The 16394-nt window shown below is 32.6% G+C and overlaps 2 protein-coding genes across 6 annotated transcripts in view; one reads left to right on the plus strand and one right to left on the minus strand.

Annotated features, from left to right (window-relative positions):
• The first annotated feature begins 1206 nt into the window (after window positions 1–1206).
• LOC137929506 (centrosomal protein 43-like) lies at window positions 1207–4066 on the plus strand. 2 transcript variants are annotated; one of them, XM_068772490.1, is made up of 2 exons: window positions 1207–2489; window positions 2797–4066. In XM_068772490.1, exons 1-2 carry the CDS (start codon window positions 1280–1282, stop codon window positions 2892–2894), a joined length of 1308 nt encoding a protein of 435 aa, XP_068628591.1. In that variant the 5' UTR covers window positions 1207–1279; the 3' UTR covers window positions 2895–4066. The 2 variants fall into 2 exon arrangements, with proteins under 2 accessions (XP_068628591.1, XP_068628590.1); XM_068772489.1 differs by having other exon boundaries at window positions 1207–2876.
• A 624-nt stretch (window positions 4067–4690) lies between these two features.
• Window positions 4691–16394, minus strand: part of sick (sickie) — a 192650-nt gene continuing 180946 nt past the window's right edge. For all 4 annotated transcript variants that reach the window (XM_068772957.1, XM_068772953.1, XM_068772955.1 and 1 more), the window contains 13 exons: window positions 14846–15007; window positions 13726–13966; window positions 12142–12284; window positions 11464–11607; window positions 10759–11071; window positions 8778–9429; window positions 8544–8693; window positions 7736–7929; window positions 7090–7198; window positions 6500–6692; window positions 6141–6299; window positions 5849–5932; window positions 4691–5702 (listed from right to left, as the gene is read on the minus strand). In XM_068772957.1, the coding sequence (XP_068629058.1) occupies window positions 5580–5702; window positions 5849–5932; window positions 6141–6299; window positions 6500–6692; window positions 7090–7198; window positions 7736–7929; window positions 8544–8693; window positions 8778–9429; window positions 10759–11071; window positions 11464–11607; window positions 12142–12284; window positions 13726–13966; window positions 14846–15007 (2667 nt within the window). In that variant the 3' untranslated portion in view covers window positions 4691–5579. The remainder of the gene's footprint in view (window positions 5703–5848; window positions 5933–6140; window positions 6300–6499; window positions 6693–7089; window positions 7199–7735; window positions 7930–8543; window positions 8694–8777; window positions 9430–10758; window positions 11072–11463; window positions 11608–12141; window positions 12285–13725; window positions 13967–14845; window positions 15008–16394) is intronic.

The raw sequence follows: 16394 nt of genomic DNA on the forward strand, positions 1-16394 counted from the left end.
CAAATGTTTTTGACGCCTGTTGGATAGCGAATTATGTATGAAAGGATATAAGTAACTATGTCAAGTCGAACACTAGATTATTGGCACCTGGCGTACCTTAATTAAGTCACAGACCTCATGGTGACTGCTCTACAGCGGTCCAAAAATATCGATTCACAACGAATCCAGCATGTCGGCCGCCCTCTGGGGCAGACAGCTTTACTCGCTCTATGTACACATAGGACACAACACGTCAAGCGAGAGATATCAAAACGGTTTCCCGCCACTAGTATTTTAACACTTGATAGCACACCTTACGAAAAAATCCAAAAAAAATGTTATAGGACTCTACTAAACACTTATTCAATTATAAACTTTAACATTACATTTCAAGATATGAATGAAAAACAGACTAAAAGTTTCATTATGTTACTAAATTTTTGCATCGAATTGTACATCCACCTTCTTCGCTAGCTCGACCCGACTGACTGAATTTCTTACATTTTCCCGGCGCAAGCCTTCACCCCTTGTATTCGAGCACGTTCGCGAAGATATAAGTTTGGTGTATGTGTACATTGATTTTTTCTCTCAATTTTTCTAATAATTTACCCAGCGTCGATTTAATAATTTCGATTGTATTAATTACATATAAATATTGTAACACCTTATATGAAAACGTTTGTTATAATTAATATTCGACGATCTTCGAAAAACGAACGTATTTATGATTTTCTTTATAATGCTTCTACTTGTTAATGATAGATAATTAAATTTATGTATTATATCTTCACTTGTTATGTAACAAACGGTGAATTCATATAATGGCATAAATTATTTTTATTTAAATTTCAAATAACAATTTTAACATTTTGGGTAACCATGAAACATACTTCGATATTGTATAAAATTTAATGGCAATTAAATCTTTGAAAATTCGCTGGAATTAAATAGATATTGTTAATAGCAAATTATAAAAAAATGTGATAAATCGATTTTCAGCATTAAATTTATTACTTGTTATAATAGAAAACACTTATTTTTCTGTGTATAAATACATTAAATATATTTGAGAGGCATTTTAAATTTTAAAATTATTTGAAAATACAATAGTTGAGAATTTTTTTTCTAATTCTGAATGAAGCCAATAAGCAATAGACAAATAAATTATCTACCACAAACCATAGTAAACTTGTTTGTTGTGTTGAATTATTTTTGTCATATGAAATGACGCTTTGAAATATTTATTAAAAGTGTTTTATAATAGAAAGATAGTGTTTATATTATACAATAAATATTTACTATGGCACAAGCGGAAGATACAGAACTACGTGATTTGGTTGTTGAAGCATTAGAAAAAAATGGATCACTTGCTAAAATACGGGCTCTATTAAGGGCTAACATTTTTTTGGTTTTCGAAGATGACTGTGAAAACATTAAGCAAAATATTAATTTAGACAACTTGTTAAAGTTACCAGAAGGTATATTTTGCCTTTCTTTAATTCATGAATTTCTTGAATTTTGCAATCTCAAAAACACGTTGTTTGTTTATATGTCTGAGTCGCGACAAGGCAAAGATTATACATATGAAGGCCATAACTCGTTATTTGAAAAACTAAAGCTGTCTAAACGTAACAAAGAAAAAGAGCCCATATTAGTTACGCTTGTCAAAAATGTTTTACAACAACAAACAAAATCTTTTGGACATAATATTAAAAAAAATGATAAAACTTTCAAAGACGGACAAAACAATACATATATTGTTCACGAAGACTCTTCGAGTAGCATAAGCCATTCCAACTCTGACAATTCTTCCGATGAAAAAACTAAATTACACCTTCGGTTACAACTTGATAATTCAGACACAGATACATCTAGTGACTCCACAAGAGGTAAGACAAGTTCGGAATATATACCAAGTGAGCACATGTTGGCCATTAACAAAAGTCCTCATAGCAACCATCTACAAGATCCAGAAAAACTAAATTCTAATGTCAGTGCGCCTGTTTCAGAGGTGAATAAAATTCTGAGCAATAGTGATTCAACTTCATACGTTGATATTAAACCACTAAGTTCTTTAGATAAAATGCTAATAAACACAACTGGTGTGCCCTGTACAGAAGATAAAAGTGGAACTGATTCAATAAAGTCACATTCCCAAACTGAGACACCTGCCGTTTCACAAAACTTGGTAGTTAATTATAGTAGTGAAATAAATAAAATTGATAAACAGAAATCAGATGGCTCAATTAATGATCTAACTGAATATAGTTTAGATTTTAATTCACCTGCCTCAGGAAAAAATGAAGCGGATAATAAGCAAGTACAGTCTCCAGATTCCATTCATGAACAATTAAATCTTAGCAGTCCTTTAAAGTTTTTACATCAGCAACAATATGATCAGAAGTCAATAAGCTCACCAAGTTCAGTTTCCACTTCTGAAGCTGCAGATGTTATCAGTGACATCAGTAATTCTTCTGTACAAAAAAATATTGAGAAAAATGTATCAAAAAGTAAGTCTAAATCACTGTCCAATCATTCAAAGAAAAGTTATAATGATAGCAAGATGTTTGATGACTCTGGTGATTTTTCCGAGTCTCCAATTCCATCCCTGTCTAATCTTAGTTTAGATATTCACAGTGACTGATTAAATTGTGAGGTAATGTTTTCACTAGTGTTCACAAATGCAAGAAAAATATTTTTTTTTAATGTGTAAAAATGTTGTCATGTAATATTTTGACTTAGCTATGTAAAAACTGTCCTCAAACTGTCTAAAAATATTATGTAAATATGTTTTTATATATTTAGTGCTGATTTTAGACAAGGCAATTTATTTTGCCTTCTTAGCAGCACAGAGAAGTCAAAGAAGATTTATGAAAAAAGCTCTCAAAATTTCAAACAAAAAAAATCAGAATTAAATGTTTTGTAGTGCTAACAGATGAATACAGCAAGGTAAGCTTCTATTTCAGGGTGCTTTTACGTTAAAATATTATTTTGAGTGTTATGTTAAATTTGTGATAATATACAAACTTACATTAAAATTTCTTTTAAGCATAAAACTACATTTTATCACATTTTCTTTAATATTAATGCAAAAGAGAATTCTGTAGTTGGATATTCACAGAAGAGAAGGTTTTTGAGTTGTTTAGGAATCATTAATTTTTTAATAATATTTAAAGAACATGTTCTGTACTTGAGACCATGAACCAGCAAATGCAGCAAAGGATGTCCACCTACAAGGTGTTTTCTGAAAGTCAATCTTGTTAATGTAACAAATTACTTTTAACTATATTTTTTGGAAATCTCTGTGTGAGGTCTATGTCCACCTGTGGATGTCCTATGTTTACCAGTAGATATCCTATGGTTTAAATGATGATAAAAAAATATCTATGATTTTGAAAGTATTTTTGTCTCAAAATTTGAACCTAGCTCTAATACACATTCCTTCATAACAAATCTGTATTACTGGCTGTTATTTGGTTTGGCAATTTAAAAATATGATTTGACACTCACATATATGCATTTAAAACAGACAAATATGAATGCAGGTAAAAGTTTATTATTTTCCATGAAACATATTTCTGACTTTCCAAATGGCAGGTCCATTATAATATTAAGTTCCATTTTCAATTATATTTATGATTCCATTTTTGTTCAGGAGATTTTTTTACATTTTATATTAGCACATTTTAAAACAAATGGGTGCCTTGACAGGTTCAGTTCCTTTATTGTGATGCATGATATTGAAAAAGTTAACTATTAGGTATTGCTAATTGAACACTGGTGGTGGTATATTATTTTTGTGAGATGATTACTTGTGACTATTGAATTCATGTGGTGATTAAGACAATCAGTTTATAATTAAGTAGCACTTTTAAGTAACACTGTATTTATCACTATACCTATTGTAAGCAACATGTTCCAAAATTTTAAATAATATGGTTGTGCCTTATTTAACAGATGTGTGACAGAATCAGAGGTTCCTTTAAAAATCAGTCAATAATGATTCTAGTCCTTTGAAACATATAACTTGTGCCGTCCAAATTCCTTCATTGTCATATACAATTCTGATATTAGTTTCTAAATACTGGTTAAGCAATAAACATTTGAATTGAAATGTCAAAATATTTTTATTAACCCAAACATCCTTATATTTCTAGTATATAGCAAGAATACTATTTAACAAAAACTAAATTATTAAATAACAGCTAACAGTTAGTAAACTGTTTTTCTTAAATTGTTCTGTGTAATGTACAAGCAGAGAAAAAAAAAGAAAAAGATAGAAGGTATATTAGTGGATGTATGAGGATCATTTTATTTAATTTACATTTATTTAAGAAATTTCTGTTATATGACCAAAGCTGCTGTAAGACAACTATTTATCTTGAGAATTATATAACATATGTCTGTCTTTACTTATTAATTTGTAAGTATTTTGTATAGATCTGGTGATGAATAATCTTAAGATTAATGAGATGCTATTGAAAATCTATGAGGAAGCCTATAACCAGAAGTGAATGAGTGATGGGTAAAATGTAGATTAATATTTTAATTAAAAAAACCATTGAATTGTCTATCAACTTCCTTTGGTACCAAAACTATTCATATTTTCTCTAGTGAGTATATTGTATAAAACTTCAGTGACATAATTTTAAAATTGATCGCTATCTTTTAAAAAGCATGTTAAGTAGGTTTCAATAAATAATAGTCTTGATAATAAGTAATCAATGTTTATTTTCACAATATTTGTAAAGCATAGATTGTAGATATCACGTTTCTGTTAGCATACAAGTCAATCCATATCAAACACTGTAATTGTTACATGTTTCTATACAAAAGTATGCTACACTGTTTATGGCATAATAGCAATTAGTGTAATCACATAGAAAAAATTATATTAAACATTTTTATTTACACCTTAATATTTTTATTAGGTACATGAGTTTATAATATGAAAATGGTATAAAAATTACACTTTCATAATAATATTTTACTTACATTGTCATAGTAATACAAACGCGGTTTGTTATCCTAAATCTGAAAAAATATAACAATAGTAAAAGCGACAATGTTCCATACAAATGTTAACAGACCTATACCGTCGGTATTACTTCACTGAAATGGAAGATACATCGCTCTAGGCACTGCAGTCGTGATTTATATATTTACGTTCGTATTCAATGATTTTTAATCGACTTTAAAAAATCACAACAATAGGTAACAGATACGGAAAGGTCTAACTCATGCTCGTAATATTTGCTAATAATTACAAATATGCAGAGAAAAATCCTTTCGAAAGTTGTGCTGTCAAAATGGAAAGTGAATATGTAAGAATTACCAACTAAAACATTACAAGTTCCTATAGAAAATAAATATAAATAATGTACATATGGCAAATATTTGGCTTTATATAGTTTTTCAGGAGTGACGAAAATTTTTACGTCTACTACCATATTCACATTATTTCAAAACATAAAATATTTGATTAAAATTTTACAGGTAGCAACACAATAATTCACATTTTACTTAATAGCAATCATATATGAGGAAATCAAATAGAGTATTATTTATACATTCTGTAATCATTTATACAATAAAAGTAGTTAAAGCTCGTTGCCCATTGAGCTGTCATGAGTAAGATTTGAGTCCATACTAGCGTTGTCTGAATCTTGACTTTGGTTTCCGCTGTAGTTGGCTGCTTCTTGCAGGCGCATCAACATGTTCAACTGAAAAATGGGGATTTCGGTTTAGTAAAACAATTATAAAAAAATTGATGTTTTTTTTCACAGTATGTAAATCAAAAAAATACTTTTAGTTAATAATATGTTTTATTGCGAATAAATAGTCTGGGAGATTTTTTAATACTGCTTACCAGTGGATCTTGATTGTTATTTCTGTTTGCTTCTTGATTCGCCTCTTCAATGCTCATTTCCTCCACTGTTATAGCTCTCAATGTCTGGAAATAAATTAATATTATGATAATAATATACGAAATAATTTAATGTTCGTCAGTAATGATAAATTTCGCCTAAAATATTAATAATAATTTTGAGCTAATCTTATAAATTTATATCGTTCCAAAATTAGGGTTTTTCGTCTTAACGAAAAGAAAACCTTAGTTTTCTTTTACAATTTCAAGATTTAAAAACAATTTTAAGACTTACGTGAGAGTGATTAGGTTCCCTCCAAGGGTAAGAGGATTTGACGTGATGCAGTGGGTCAACAGCGGCGTGGCGTCGGCGCCCATATAGTGCTACGCCTTCACGCACGGCCTCCGATGCGTACGGCACTATGCTGTAGTTCCACACGTCCGCGAACCACGCCTGTTGTACAAAAAATGTTTTAAGTTATGAAAAGAAATATTTTAGGTCTGTAGTAGGATTGCATTATTATGCTGCATTCGCTTTAAGCATGTAATACGTTTACTTGCACGCGGTAAAGTGATTTCGGTACTACTATATTCATCAACTTAAAGTATTATATTCGTGGAACGCTAGTACGTTTTTTTATGCTGCGTTTATACCTGACTAGCTTCTAAATCCATTGGACAGGCAAGGAACAGTCTTGGTCCGACGGTGACGTCACTGGACGAGTGCGCTTCGAGGAACGCGTTGAGCGTGGACCACACACCCGGGAGCCACTCCAGTACTGCAGCTAATGCAGGCTCTCTACGACCCAGGCGCAGCTCAAGAGAGAACAACTTTCTTCGCAAATACCTATGGATTAATTAAAGAAGAATATAGTCACTTCTACCCACTAATAAATGCTGTTAAATTAATTTAATAAAATGTTAAAGGTCGTCGGTTGATGACAACTTAAGCGAGGGAGTTTAACTTTAACAGAATTCCGGTTTATTTTTTATCAATGACAGATTAAGTGCCTGCCATTTTTATAAGATACTAATGCTCGACGGTTAAATATATAACGATAGTTTTGCCCCGCCCGCTCCGCAAACTTAATCAAAACCTCCTCGACTCTTTTTTTAGTGTGGAATTTCGTATAATCCGTTTTAACCTAACATCTACATAGCGATACGAATACATTAAATTTTAAGCTTACAACTTACATAGATAAAAGTCTCTTATATATACATAAAGAAAAAAAATTATTTACCGCGCTAAAAATCCTTTCACAGGTTCCATATGATTGGCAGTGAGTAACCATCGGAAATTGTGATGGAGTTGAAGGTTTGTGGTGTTGCAAGTAGCCTGTGACATTGTTCCTGCAAGCAAAAGCACAGATAATAAACAAAAATACCATTAGCTATTTATAAGTATTGATTGGTTATTAAAGATACCGCGGTTATCGGCCTTGTTAGTTCAATGCGTTCTCTTATTCATTATGCTATATAGCTCATTGAGCCGTAATGAAGCCCATGTACTACGGCTGAAATAATGATAAAATTAGGTTCTCATTTATTTCAGTAACACTAGGTTCTATTACATTGCCCAATACAGATTGAGTGCCCAAAAAAACCACTGAGTTTGCTATGGGCTCTTCTCATATCAGCCCGCGTTTTAGAGCCGTCGTAGAGTTTAAAATGAAGAGTGCCGGACAATACTAGGGTGTTCAACGTCATTTTACTTTCTGTCAGACCGGGCTTTTCTAGGATTCTTTCCATGGCGTACACAACCGGTCACTATAAGTGATCCTATGGGGATATTAATATAAATAAATGGCACTCCGCAAACCGCAAATTAGGTATAGCTGATCAAAAAAAATCAACGGATCTACTATTTACGATTCAGGGTTTACATACCTATGATGACGGGCATGTTGCGGTTGTCAGGTGGCAACAGGCCGGCAAAAGCATCCCCGAGGGCGGAGGCATGTTGCAAGTTGTCTAGCAACACGACGGAGGGCAGAGCAGCTTCCTCGGCCCCAGCCGCACCGCACTGCTCCGCAATGTTTGCCAGATACGCGCGGAGTTCGTTACACGACTTGCGATCCACGCTGTATCCAAAAGACAAGTATGTTTATTATTATATGCCCTTCACTAGGCGGAACGACGATCTGGTCAAGGTCGTGGAAGTCCATGGATACTGGTCTCATCGTGGCCACCTTGCGGAGAGGCTTCTACTGGTTGATATGATGACAATGATGCCAGTAGATAGTGTAATGACGTCAATGTCCATTTCTCATAAAAACAATAGTCTAACGAGTTGATAAGCATAAAGTACGAAGGCGGCTCGACCAATTCGGTTATTAGTTTCGTATTTTCATTCAAGCTTCTGGTTTTATGAGAAGATATTGAAACGAGTAAAAATTAGAACACCGATTCTAATTTACTCTGATATATTTATAAAACATTTAACAGCAATTAGAACAAAAATAACAGTTTTGGGATTATCTTCGGTATGATTTTAAGTTTATTAGGCTGAAAAAATATTAATTGGTGTTTTTTTTTTAAATTAAACCATTAAAGCAATAGGTTAATTATTCACAGAAATAGGTTTTATTTGTTTATAGTATACTGCAACTATCAAATAAATTTGACCTATTCTATGATAATTTATTATGATTATAATTTTATTGTTTTATAAATAGATTAAAACTAATTCACTCACTTAAATGTTGCCACAGCTTCTGCGGGATTTCCCCTTCTTTGTGTACGCTGTACATAGAACTCAGCTAGTTTGGCAGCTAAATACGATTTCCCCGTGCCGCTGGGTCCGCATAAAATAACTCTTCGGTGTTCAGATAATAACGACACATATCTACAAATTAAAATAAATTTAGAGTTTGCTTTAATCATAAATAAATATAAGTTTCATATATGAAGTGAAAATAATTGTACGCACCTATATACAATATTTTTTGGTATGAGACTATCAAAAGCCAAGCTTCCTACTCCTTGCAAGCAAATATACAACGTATTAACGGTACCAATAATATAACCACAAGGCAGTAATTCGGGAAATCCGATTTCAGGCCCTCGAGTTGCTTCACCTAAATGGTATGACGTAATAGAGTCTGTGTTTAATCCGAGGTTCGTGCCTGGATCTATCCTAGACAGGTAGTCCTTAAATGTCTTCCTGACTATATAATCTAAGTTCTGCCACGTGGTTTTTCCAGATATATAAGTGTACGCAATCGTGAATTCGTTGCAGTTTATTGTCGAGTCGCTATGATATACGTTCTTGTACGAATTGCTGTGCGTTGATTTATTACTTTTAAGGCTATTCGTGTTCGATTTGTTGACTGATTGGGGGTAGTCCTGCGTCTCTGTGTCAGGGCTATGGTTCTGTGACATTCTGGGCGAGTCGTAACTGGACTGTTTCTCGAAATGATTGAAAGCAGCCGCAGATTGTTTCGCGTAGAATCTACATTCTGACTCAGTTAATGTGTCTTGGACTTCTTCGAAATATCTTTGGAATGTTTCCGGTTGTCCTAAATACACGGCGATCGCTATTTTCTTTCCGTCTGTCGTGTCGCCTTGACTGTCTGCTACGCCTGCAAATAAATTTAGCATCATCACCGTCATTAGCATTTTAGTCAAAGGACTACAGACGATTCTAGAATGGAGAAAAAGCGCCATCATACGCAGCGTAAGATGTTACCCACCATACACCATAAATCCACTTAGTCTAATTAAGATTTCGGATGGCTCTCTTTCAACTGATTTATTTATTATCAGAAGCCTGTGTTGAGGTTTTTTAATAACTCAAAAGAAAGGCTTTCTTCTTCACGTTTAGATAATTAATTAGATACAGATTAAACGCCCTCAAAGCTCTACTACCTACATTGAATATTAACAAAGCAAACATTGTATTTATAGTTCTATCACTAAAAAAAATGTTCATTCTTACTACTAATAAATAGTAACAAACACCTTACTAAGTTTAGAAGTAAATAGTAGTACTTATTACGGTCCTATATAGTCGAAAGTAGAGTTAGGAGGTCCTTTGTAGAGTAGTGGACATCTTACGAATCGATTATGAATATTCATATATTTTTTTTTTATAATTAACGACGTAAAAGGTATAGTTCAAGTCAAATATAGATTAATTGTGTTTCCTTTCTTGACATTAATAAATGTTATTCAAAGAATACAGTTTAATTTAAAAATAGAAAAACTTCAAAAGAACACGAAGCGACACGTGAATATTTTTAACAAAAAGAAACAGTACTGAATGGAAATAAAGGAAATAGCGTGTTACTTTCACCCTCACCTTTGACCCTAGCGTTGTCTCGCGTGACGAAATTACTTTTTTATTTCGCGTGACTGAATATTTATTTAAAGCGTATATTTCTTCCGTCTTTTACTTACGCTAAACTCATTTTTTATTCATATATTAATAAGTACCTAATAAAGGGGACCGCAAAAATTCTTTGAAGACGCCGTAAGCGTACACTGTTTTTTAATTATGCATTACTAATAATAATTCTCAAAAATTTAGGCTTATTAAAATCGTGAAATTAAATAATTAAAATAGTTAAGGTGTGGAAAATACGCAGTACTTGTTAATTAGCAGTATTGATATTCGATAATTTTACACACATTATGTATTCATACATAAAGTATTCATAAATACTTATATATAAATGTAAAATTATCGAGTATAAGTACTGGCAACTTTGAACTCCAATATCTATTATTTTAAAATGGAATCCCTAATTCAAATATGTTTCAAAAGAAATTATCACAATTTTGTTTATCAATCAGCAAAGCACAGTTTTATTTTATGCTAACGTTTTTCTGTTATTTTTATCTGTTCTGTTGTTTTTTATTTGTATGATTTCATTGTTATAAAAAAATAATGTTATATGTAATTAACTCACCAATATCAGAATAACTCTCTCCAATAGCTAATTCCCTCGTCTTGGGCGGAGGAAGGACTGTATTAATGTCATAATCACCGCTCATCCGGTCACCAGTGGACAGTCCGTTCGTAAAGATGTCACTGGATCCGTTTAAAGCTCCCAATATAGCCTCATTATTTTCGTTTAATTCGCAAACCGCTTTATTTCCGTATATGGGTTCTACCATATTAGATTTTGGTGAGTTTTTCTTCGAGAAATCCATGGTAGGGGTTGACGAGAGTGTGCAGTTAAAGTCTAAGTCTAGCGGTTGTGAATGCATGTCCATTGACGCCTGTGAAAACAAAAGTATTAATTTATCGTACTCTAGTTTTGAAATTAAAGTACTCTAGTTTAAAATGGTTTTAGTTGGTTCTAATAAAAATTATAAAACAAAAATCTGATAATTGTTTTTGGCAAAATGCAGGTCTATCACCAAATTTTACCATAGACATTTTTCCATTTCGTTCATGGTATTTTTAGAAGAAAAACCTGAATTATTTGCATGCTAACGCGAAGTATATACTAACAGCATTATTTGCAGTATTGGCAAAATAATCTTACGTTCTTAAGTAGAAAGTCGAAAAATAAGTGGCGATTTTATTTGGTACAAAATATAAGAATATTTGGTACAAATTTGCAATTTATAGCATATAACACAATGTTATAACATGTATAGCTTTTTACCTGATGCAAGGCTGGCTGATCAGCGAGACTGAACCGTCGTGGATCGTCGCTGGCCGGCAGCGAGCTTTGACTGCCGGCCAAGGAACGTGACGTCACTAGCCGTTGGAGTCGCTCGTTATTTTGTTTCAAGTTTAACATCTCGTTCTGAAATTTAAAAAATCAGTTGTAATAGAGAACAAACACTACAGATATTTAATTTTTTTTTATAAAAACAGTTGTCAAAAAGAGCCAAAGTCATCATAACCAGCAGTGATGACGAAAGTGGCTCATTTTAAGGATTGTTTTTGAGAGTAGATTATCTGTAGCCTTATTTACAAATGCCTAGCACTTGCAGAGTACAGAAGGCCTAAACCTCGTTTTTTTTAAAATGAAGCTTATGTACGGAGTCTCGGTCCAGACCGCAATACAATATTATTACTGAATCTCGTTCTGGTAATAAAGTAGCTAACCAGTCAATAGCAACCGTCGACGGCGGCAGTCGGCCTTACCGGGCGCTATTGAGCTTGAATGCTAAACGTATTCTAAGTGTGAGCTGAAGTCGAGGTTCTCCCTTCTGTAAATTCCTATTGGGCACACACATTAGTTACCACCCGTCACAGATAAAAATCAATGGATTGGATGTTGTATCGCTAGCAAATACATGCTAAAATATAAAACATTTGTATTTAGAGTTCTTACCCGCATTTTAATCACAGTGTCCTTAAGACTCTCGAGTTGATGGGCCGAACTCAAAGCTTCAAGTCTTATGTCAGTGAGAACTAAATCCTTCTCCCTCAACTGTCTCTTCAATTCGTCCACTAATCCGGAATCGTCTGGTTTATCTGTAATAACAGTTGTTATTTTTAGGTGACAGAAAATTACAATAAAATAAAACTTTTTTTCTTACATTTATCATATGATATGATAAATGCAAAATCCACTTTCACACAATGACTATGTCTATCGTTTGGTGAATTATAAAAAGTAATAAAACGCATGAATAATTCTGATTACTTTTGTATACTTCTATCTTCATAATACTAATATAGCTTTCACTTATTTCTGTAAGAATGATCATTCGTTAGCAAAATTGCACCATCTAATACACAAAAGGCTTGGTCGGTTGCGATTTTCTGGATAATATCACTATTGCCACTTTGAAAAGCGTTTACGCTGGGAGAAAAAGTGGCAGAAGAAACTATAGTAACGCCTCTTCCTAGTATGACTGGGGGTGTCGTTGCCCGCGGAAGAGATTTCCACTTACATTTAGGGTACATTTTTACGCTCGAAAGTATGATACGGACTAGCTAACTATTACGCTGCTAAGTAATTTTCTCAAAAATATGCTTAGGTTGTTAAAATCACCAGGAACGTACAAATACGCTTGCAACTTTGTATTTAGCGATTTAGGTTGGTTACTTATAATGCCCTATACTAAAATATTGATAATTAGGTACATTGGTTTTTACGGCAGATATAGGCGATGTTTATTTGGGCGGCCATTTGCAAAAGAGACCAATTTCCTCCTAATCAACAAAGTTAGTTGGTTATTAATTATAATATAGTTTTTGTAACTACTAATTATTTAATTTTTTACCTTCGACATTTATTTTAACTTGTGTTATATCAGTTATGAGTTGTTTCAGTTTTTTTAAAAAAACAATATGTGCTTGTTTTCTAAAGTAATAAATGTATAAACTTCTATCTTAGCAAATAAAAAATGGAAAAGATGCCAACCGCCATCTAACCTAACGTTTTTATTTGTAGAATAAAATATGATGAAAAAGGGATTTTCATTATTGGATTGAAAAATACTATTACGGTTCGCTTTAAATTTAATACCAATTAAAGTTTTCGAATCCAAATATACAGTAAAATGAACAATAAAAATATAATATGCGATTATAACGAATAGCATAAAAAGAAAATATTAGGAAACGTGTTGATTTGACGGATTGAAATGAAAGTTAAAATTTAGCGTTTTTTACCCAAAAACAATTAAAAATTAATAATAATATCGTGGCCTATAAAGCATTTAGTAAAGTATAACTAAGGTATAATCGTCTAATAAAATGATCGCAGATAGGATGCTGGTATGCAGGCCGTCTACAGGTGGTCATACTGTAAATCTATGGGATGGGGCCATGTTAATCAGTGGATATTGATTTCCTCTGTAACTCATAGTATATACTCCCTTAGTTAGACTGTTAGGTAACTAGTCAAGTAATCTCTCTTTTATAGCGACATATACATTTCTTACTAGCTAAATGTTTCACCGCCTACCTTTGGTTTGTTCATCAGTCTTAGAATTAGAGCATGTTGTTCTATCTTTCGTATCAGGTAGAGCTTCGTGAGAATGTTCTAAGCTGTTTTCATTGCTTCCCTCTCGAATAGTATGAGGGTCATCGTAGTGATGTGAGCCCGAGGAACTATCCTGAGACGACAATTGTCCGAGCGACGAGTGCTTGGCTGTTTTCGATATCTTCGCGTTTCTCGAGAATGCCTTCGTGAAAGACGAGCGCAACTGTAATAGGATATAATGATTAGATTGAAGGTTGTAAAACGATCGAAGCTTAAATTAGAATAACATTATATTGAAAATTACATTTTGTTTAAGACATGTATCCTAATAATGCGATACGTCAAAAGATTAAGGAAAATGAAATAATCATCAATTATCATATTAAATTACATAAAGAGTATATACATGGTTTTACCATCATTTTGTATTAATTTAAAATATCATAACAAAATAAACTACTCATTTATTTCTAACTGACACATATTAATACTATTTTAACTATTTCCGTAGACGAACGAAACTGACTGAATTAGTTCAGCAAATGGAAGGCAACAGATGCCCAGCTGGGGCCTAATGGTTTTGGAGTCGATATGACGGACTAGCGTGACCACTGTGTGGGTGGACGATGTTGGTGTCTTGGGAGGACACTGGATGCAAGCCGCTTTTAACAAGTACTATTAGCAATCGAAGAGAGAGCCCTTTGTCCATCAATGGACGTTTTACGGGTGAAAATATAATGATGATTAATTTTAAATTTTGTACAAATACTTAAAACAAATTTTCCCAGAAAATCCTTAACAAAGTTATGCTAGTTATAATGTAAGGAGGCGGCTTCGATGAGTTATCAGTAGATAAATAAATAGAACTGACCGTTTTCGGATTCTACCTACACGAGCAGGTGTAGTTTTGACGTTTTCAATCGTTTGGCTATCTAAGATTTTTTTAACACCAGAGTGTTTTCCATAATAAGCCATTAAGTGCCAGCTATAGCTTTAAGTAAATATCCGATAACTGTTTGCGCGTCAAAATATTAATAAACACTCGATACGATATATTTTCCGATAAAATATAATAATCGTTATTATGGAAAGAGATACACACCCATCCCTTTTTCTTATGTTTCTTGTCATGCGGCATAGAAGAGCCGCTACTGAGGCTGTTGATACTAGACACGCTGTCCGTGGAGAGGTGGCGCGTTATTGCTCCATTACCGGCCTGAATATTACGTTGTGGCGACGACTGAGGGACCTGGGTGCTTGGTTCCTGTGTAAATAAAACTATGTTTAATTAAAAATTCAATTACATAGTTTGTCGACAACCTTTTTTGAAATTACAAAGGTTTACGAGTAATATTAAACAAATTTACTTATAGATATGGTATCGAAGTTCCGTTTACATTTTTAAGATTTCAAATTCTGTAAACAAGATGTTGATCAGGAGTCGCAACTGAATGATTTCCATAGTTCGCGGGTTAATTTCATATTTCACTATTAACAAAAATTTGTGAGTAAGAACGAAAACCATAATAAAAAGTATAATAATAGGTAGCTTAGCGCAAAACTCGAGAACCGCTAGATTAATTCGACTAATATTTTACATATTTTATTAAGGCACAAGGAAGATTCTTATAGAGTGAAAACATTTAATATTTAAAAATAACGAGGAAAACAGTCTCAAAAAATATTTATAATTTTTATAAACAAACCACGGAGTAAATCAAAATACCTATCTTAATATTAAATATAATGTCAATCATCTTTAAAACATTACTATGTATATTAAAGACTTACAGTGTGTGAATTAAAAAATTTACTTTATTTACGTACACCAGCAGTACACATGTGACAAAAATAAATTACAAACTGCCTTATGAACATATGGTTCTGTTATGTATTCCTTTACATATGACACAACGTTTAAATTTTACTGTTTATTTATTTTTTCATTATGTATTCATTGTTGAGCATTAAGACAAATGTCATAAATAAATTAATCATTTTGAATTAGGTTTTCGTTTATTATTTTTTTCTATTGTGCTATGCCAATACTTTCTAGTGCACAGTCTATCAGCAGCTAGTAATATGTTTTATAACAAAACTATTTGTTGACACACTAACATAGGTCTATAACATAACAACAAATACATTGTTTATAAAATATCTTTGTGTTTGTATTATGCCGGTGTTATATATGCATATTTCATAACATGATACGTTTTAATTGACATGAATACAGTGCAATAATAACGAGATGAAATGTCACTAGCCTTTCAACGTTTCAAATGTAGAACGAGAACAGATCTATTGATGGTCAATTTAACGCGAATGTAACCGCACGTTATCTGCTGTCGGCGAGCCAATATACTTGCGAAAGTTATCATTATTAATTGTCGAATGCAGATTAAAATATAAATTATGTTTGTTCTAATTGAAAATGTTAAAGACATAAATTAAAATAATCTCATATTATAATTTACTACTCTTAGTCAACTCATCACTAAATTTAATCAGATTCTATATAAATTTTAAGCCTACCCTTTGTGTTTGTTCTAATGCTGAAGTTGATAGAAAGCAACATCTGTTTATTTTGTTTAAAAATATAATTTTCAAATATTGCTTGTAGGTTAAGGTCATCGAAAGACACTAGCTGC

This window comes from Battus philenor, unplaced genomic scaffold, assembly GCF_028537555.1.
Source record: "Battus philenor isolate CCGP_79_NKW_IND1 unplaced genomic scaffold, ilBatPhil1.0.hap1 SCAF_5, whole genome shotgun sequence".
Taxonomy (NCBI): domain Eukaryota; kingdom Metazoa; phylum Arthropoda; class Insecta; order Lepidoptera; family Papilionidae; genus Battus; species Battus philenor.

Bases quoted from the DNA above. Each gene is read 5' to 3' on its own strand.
- LOC137929506 (XM_068772489.1), top strand. From the start codon at position 1,280: ATGGCACAAGCGGAAGATACAGAACTACGTGATTTGGTTGTTGAAGCA.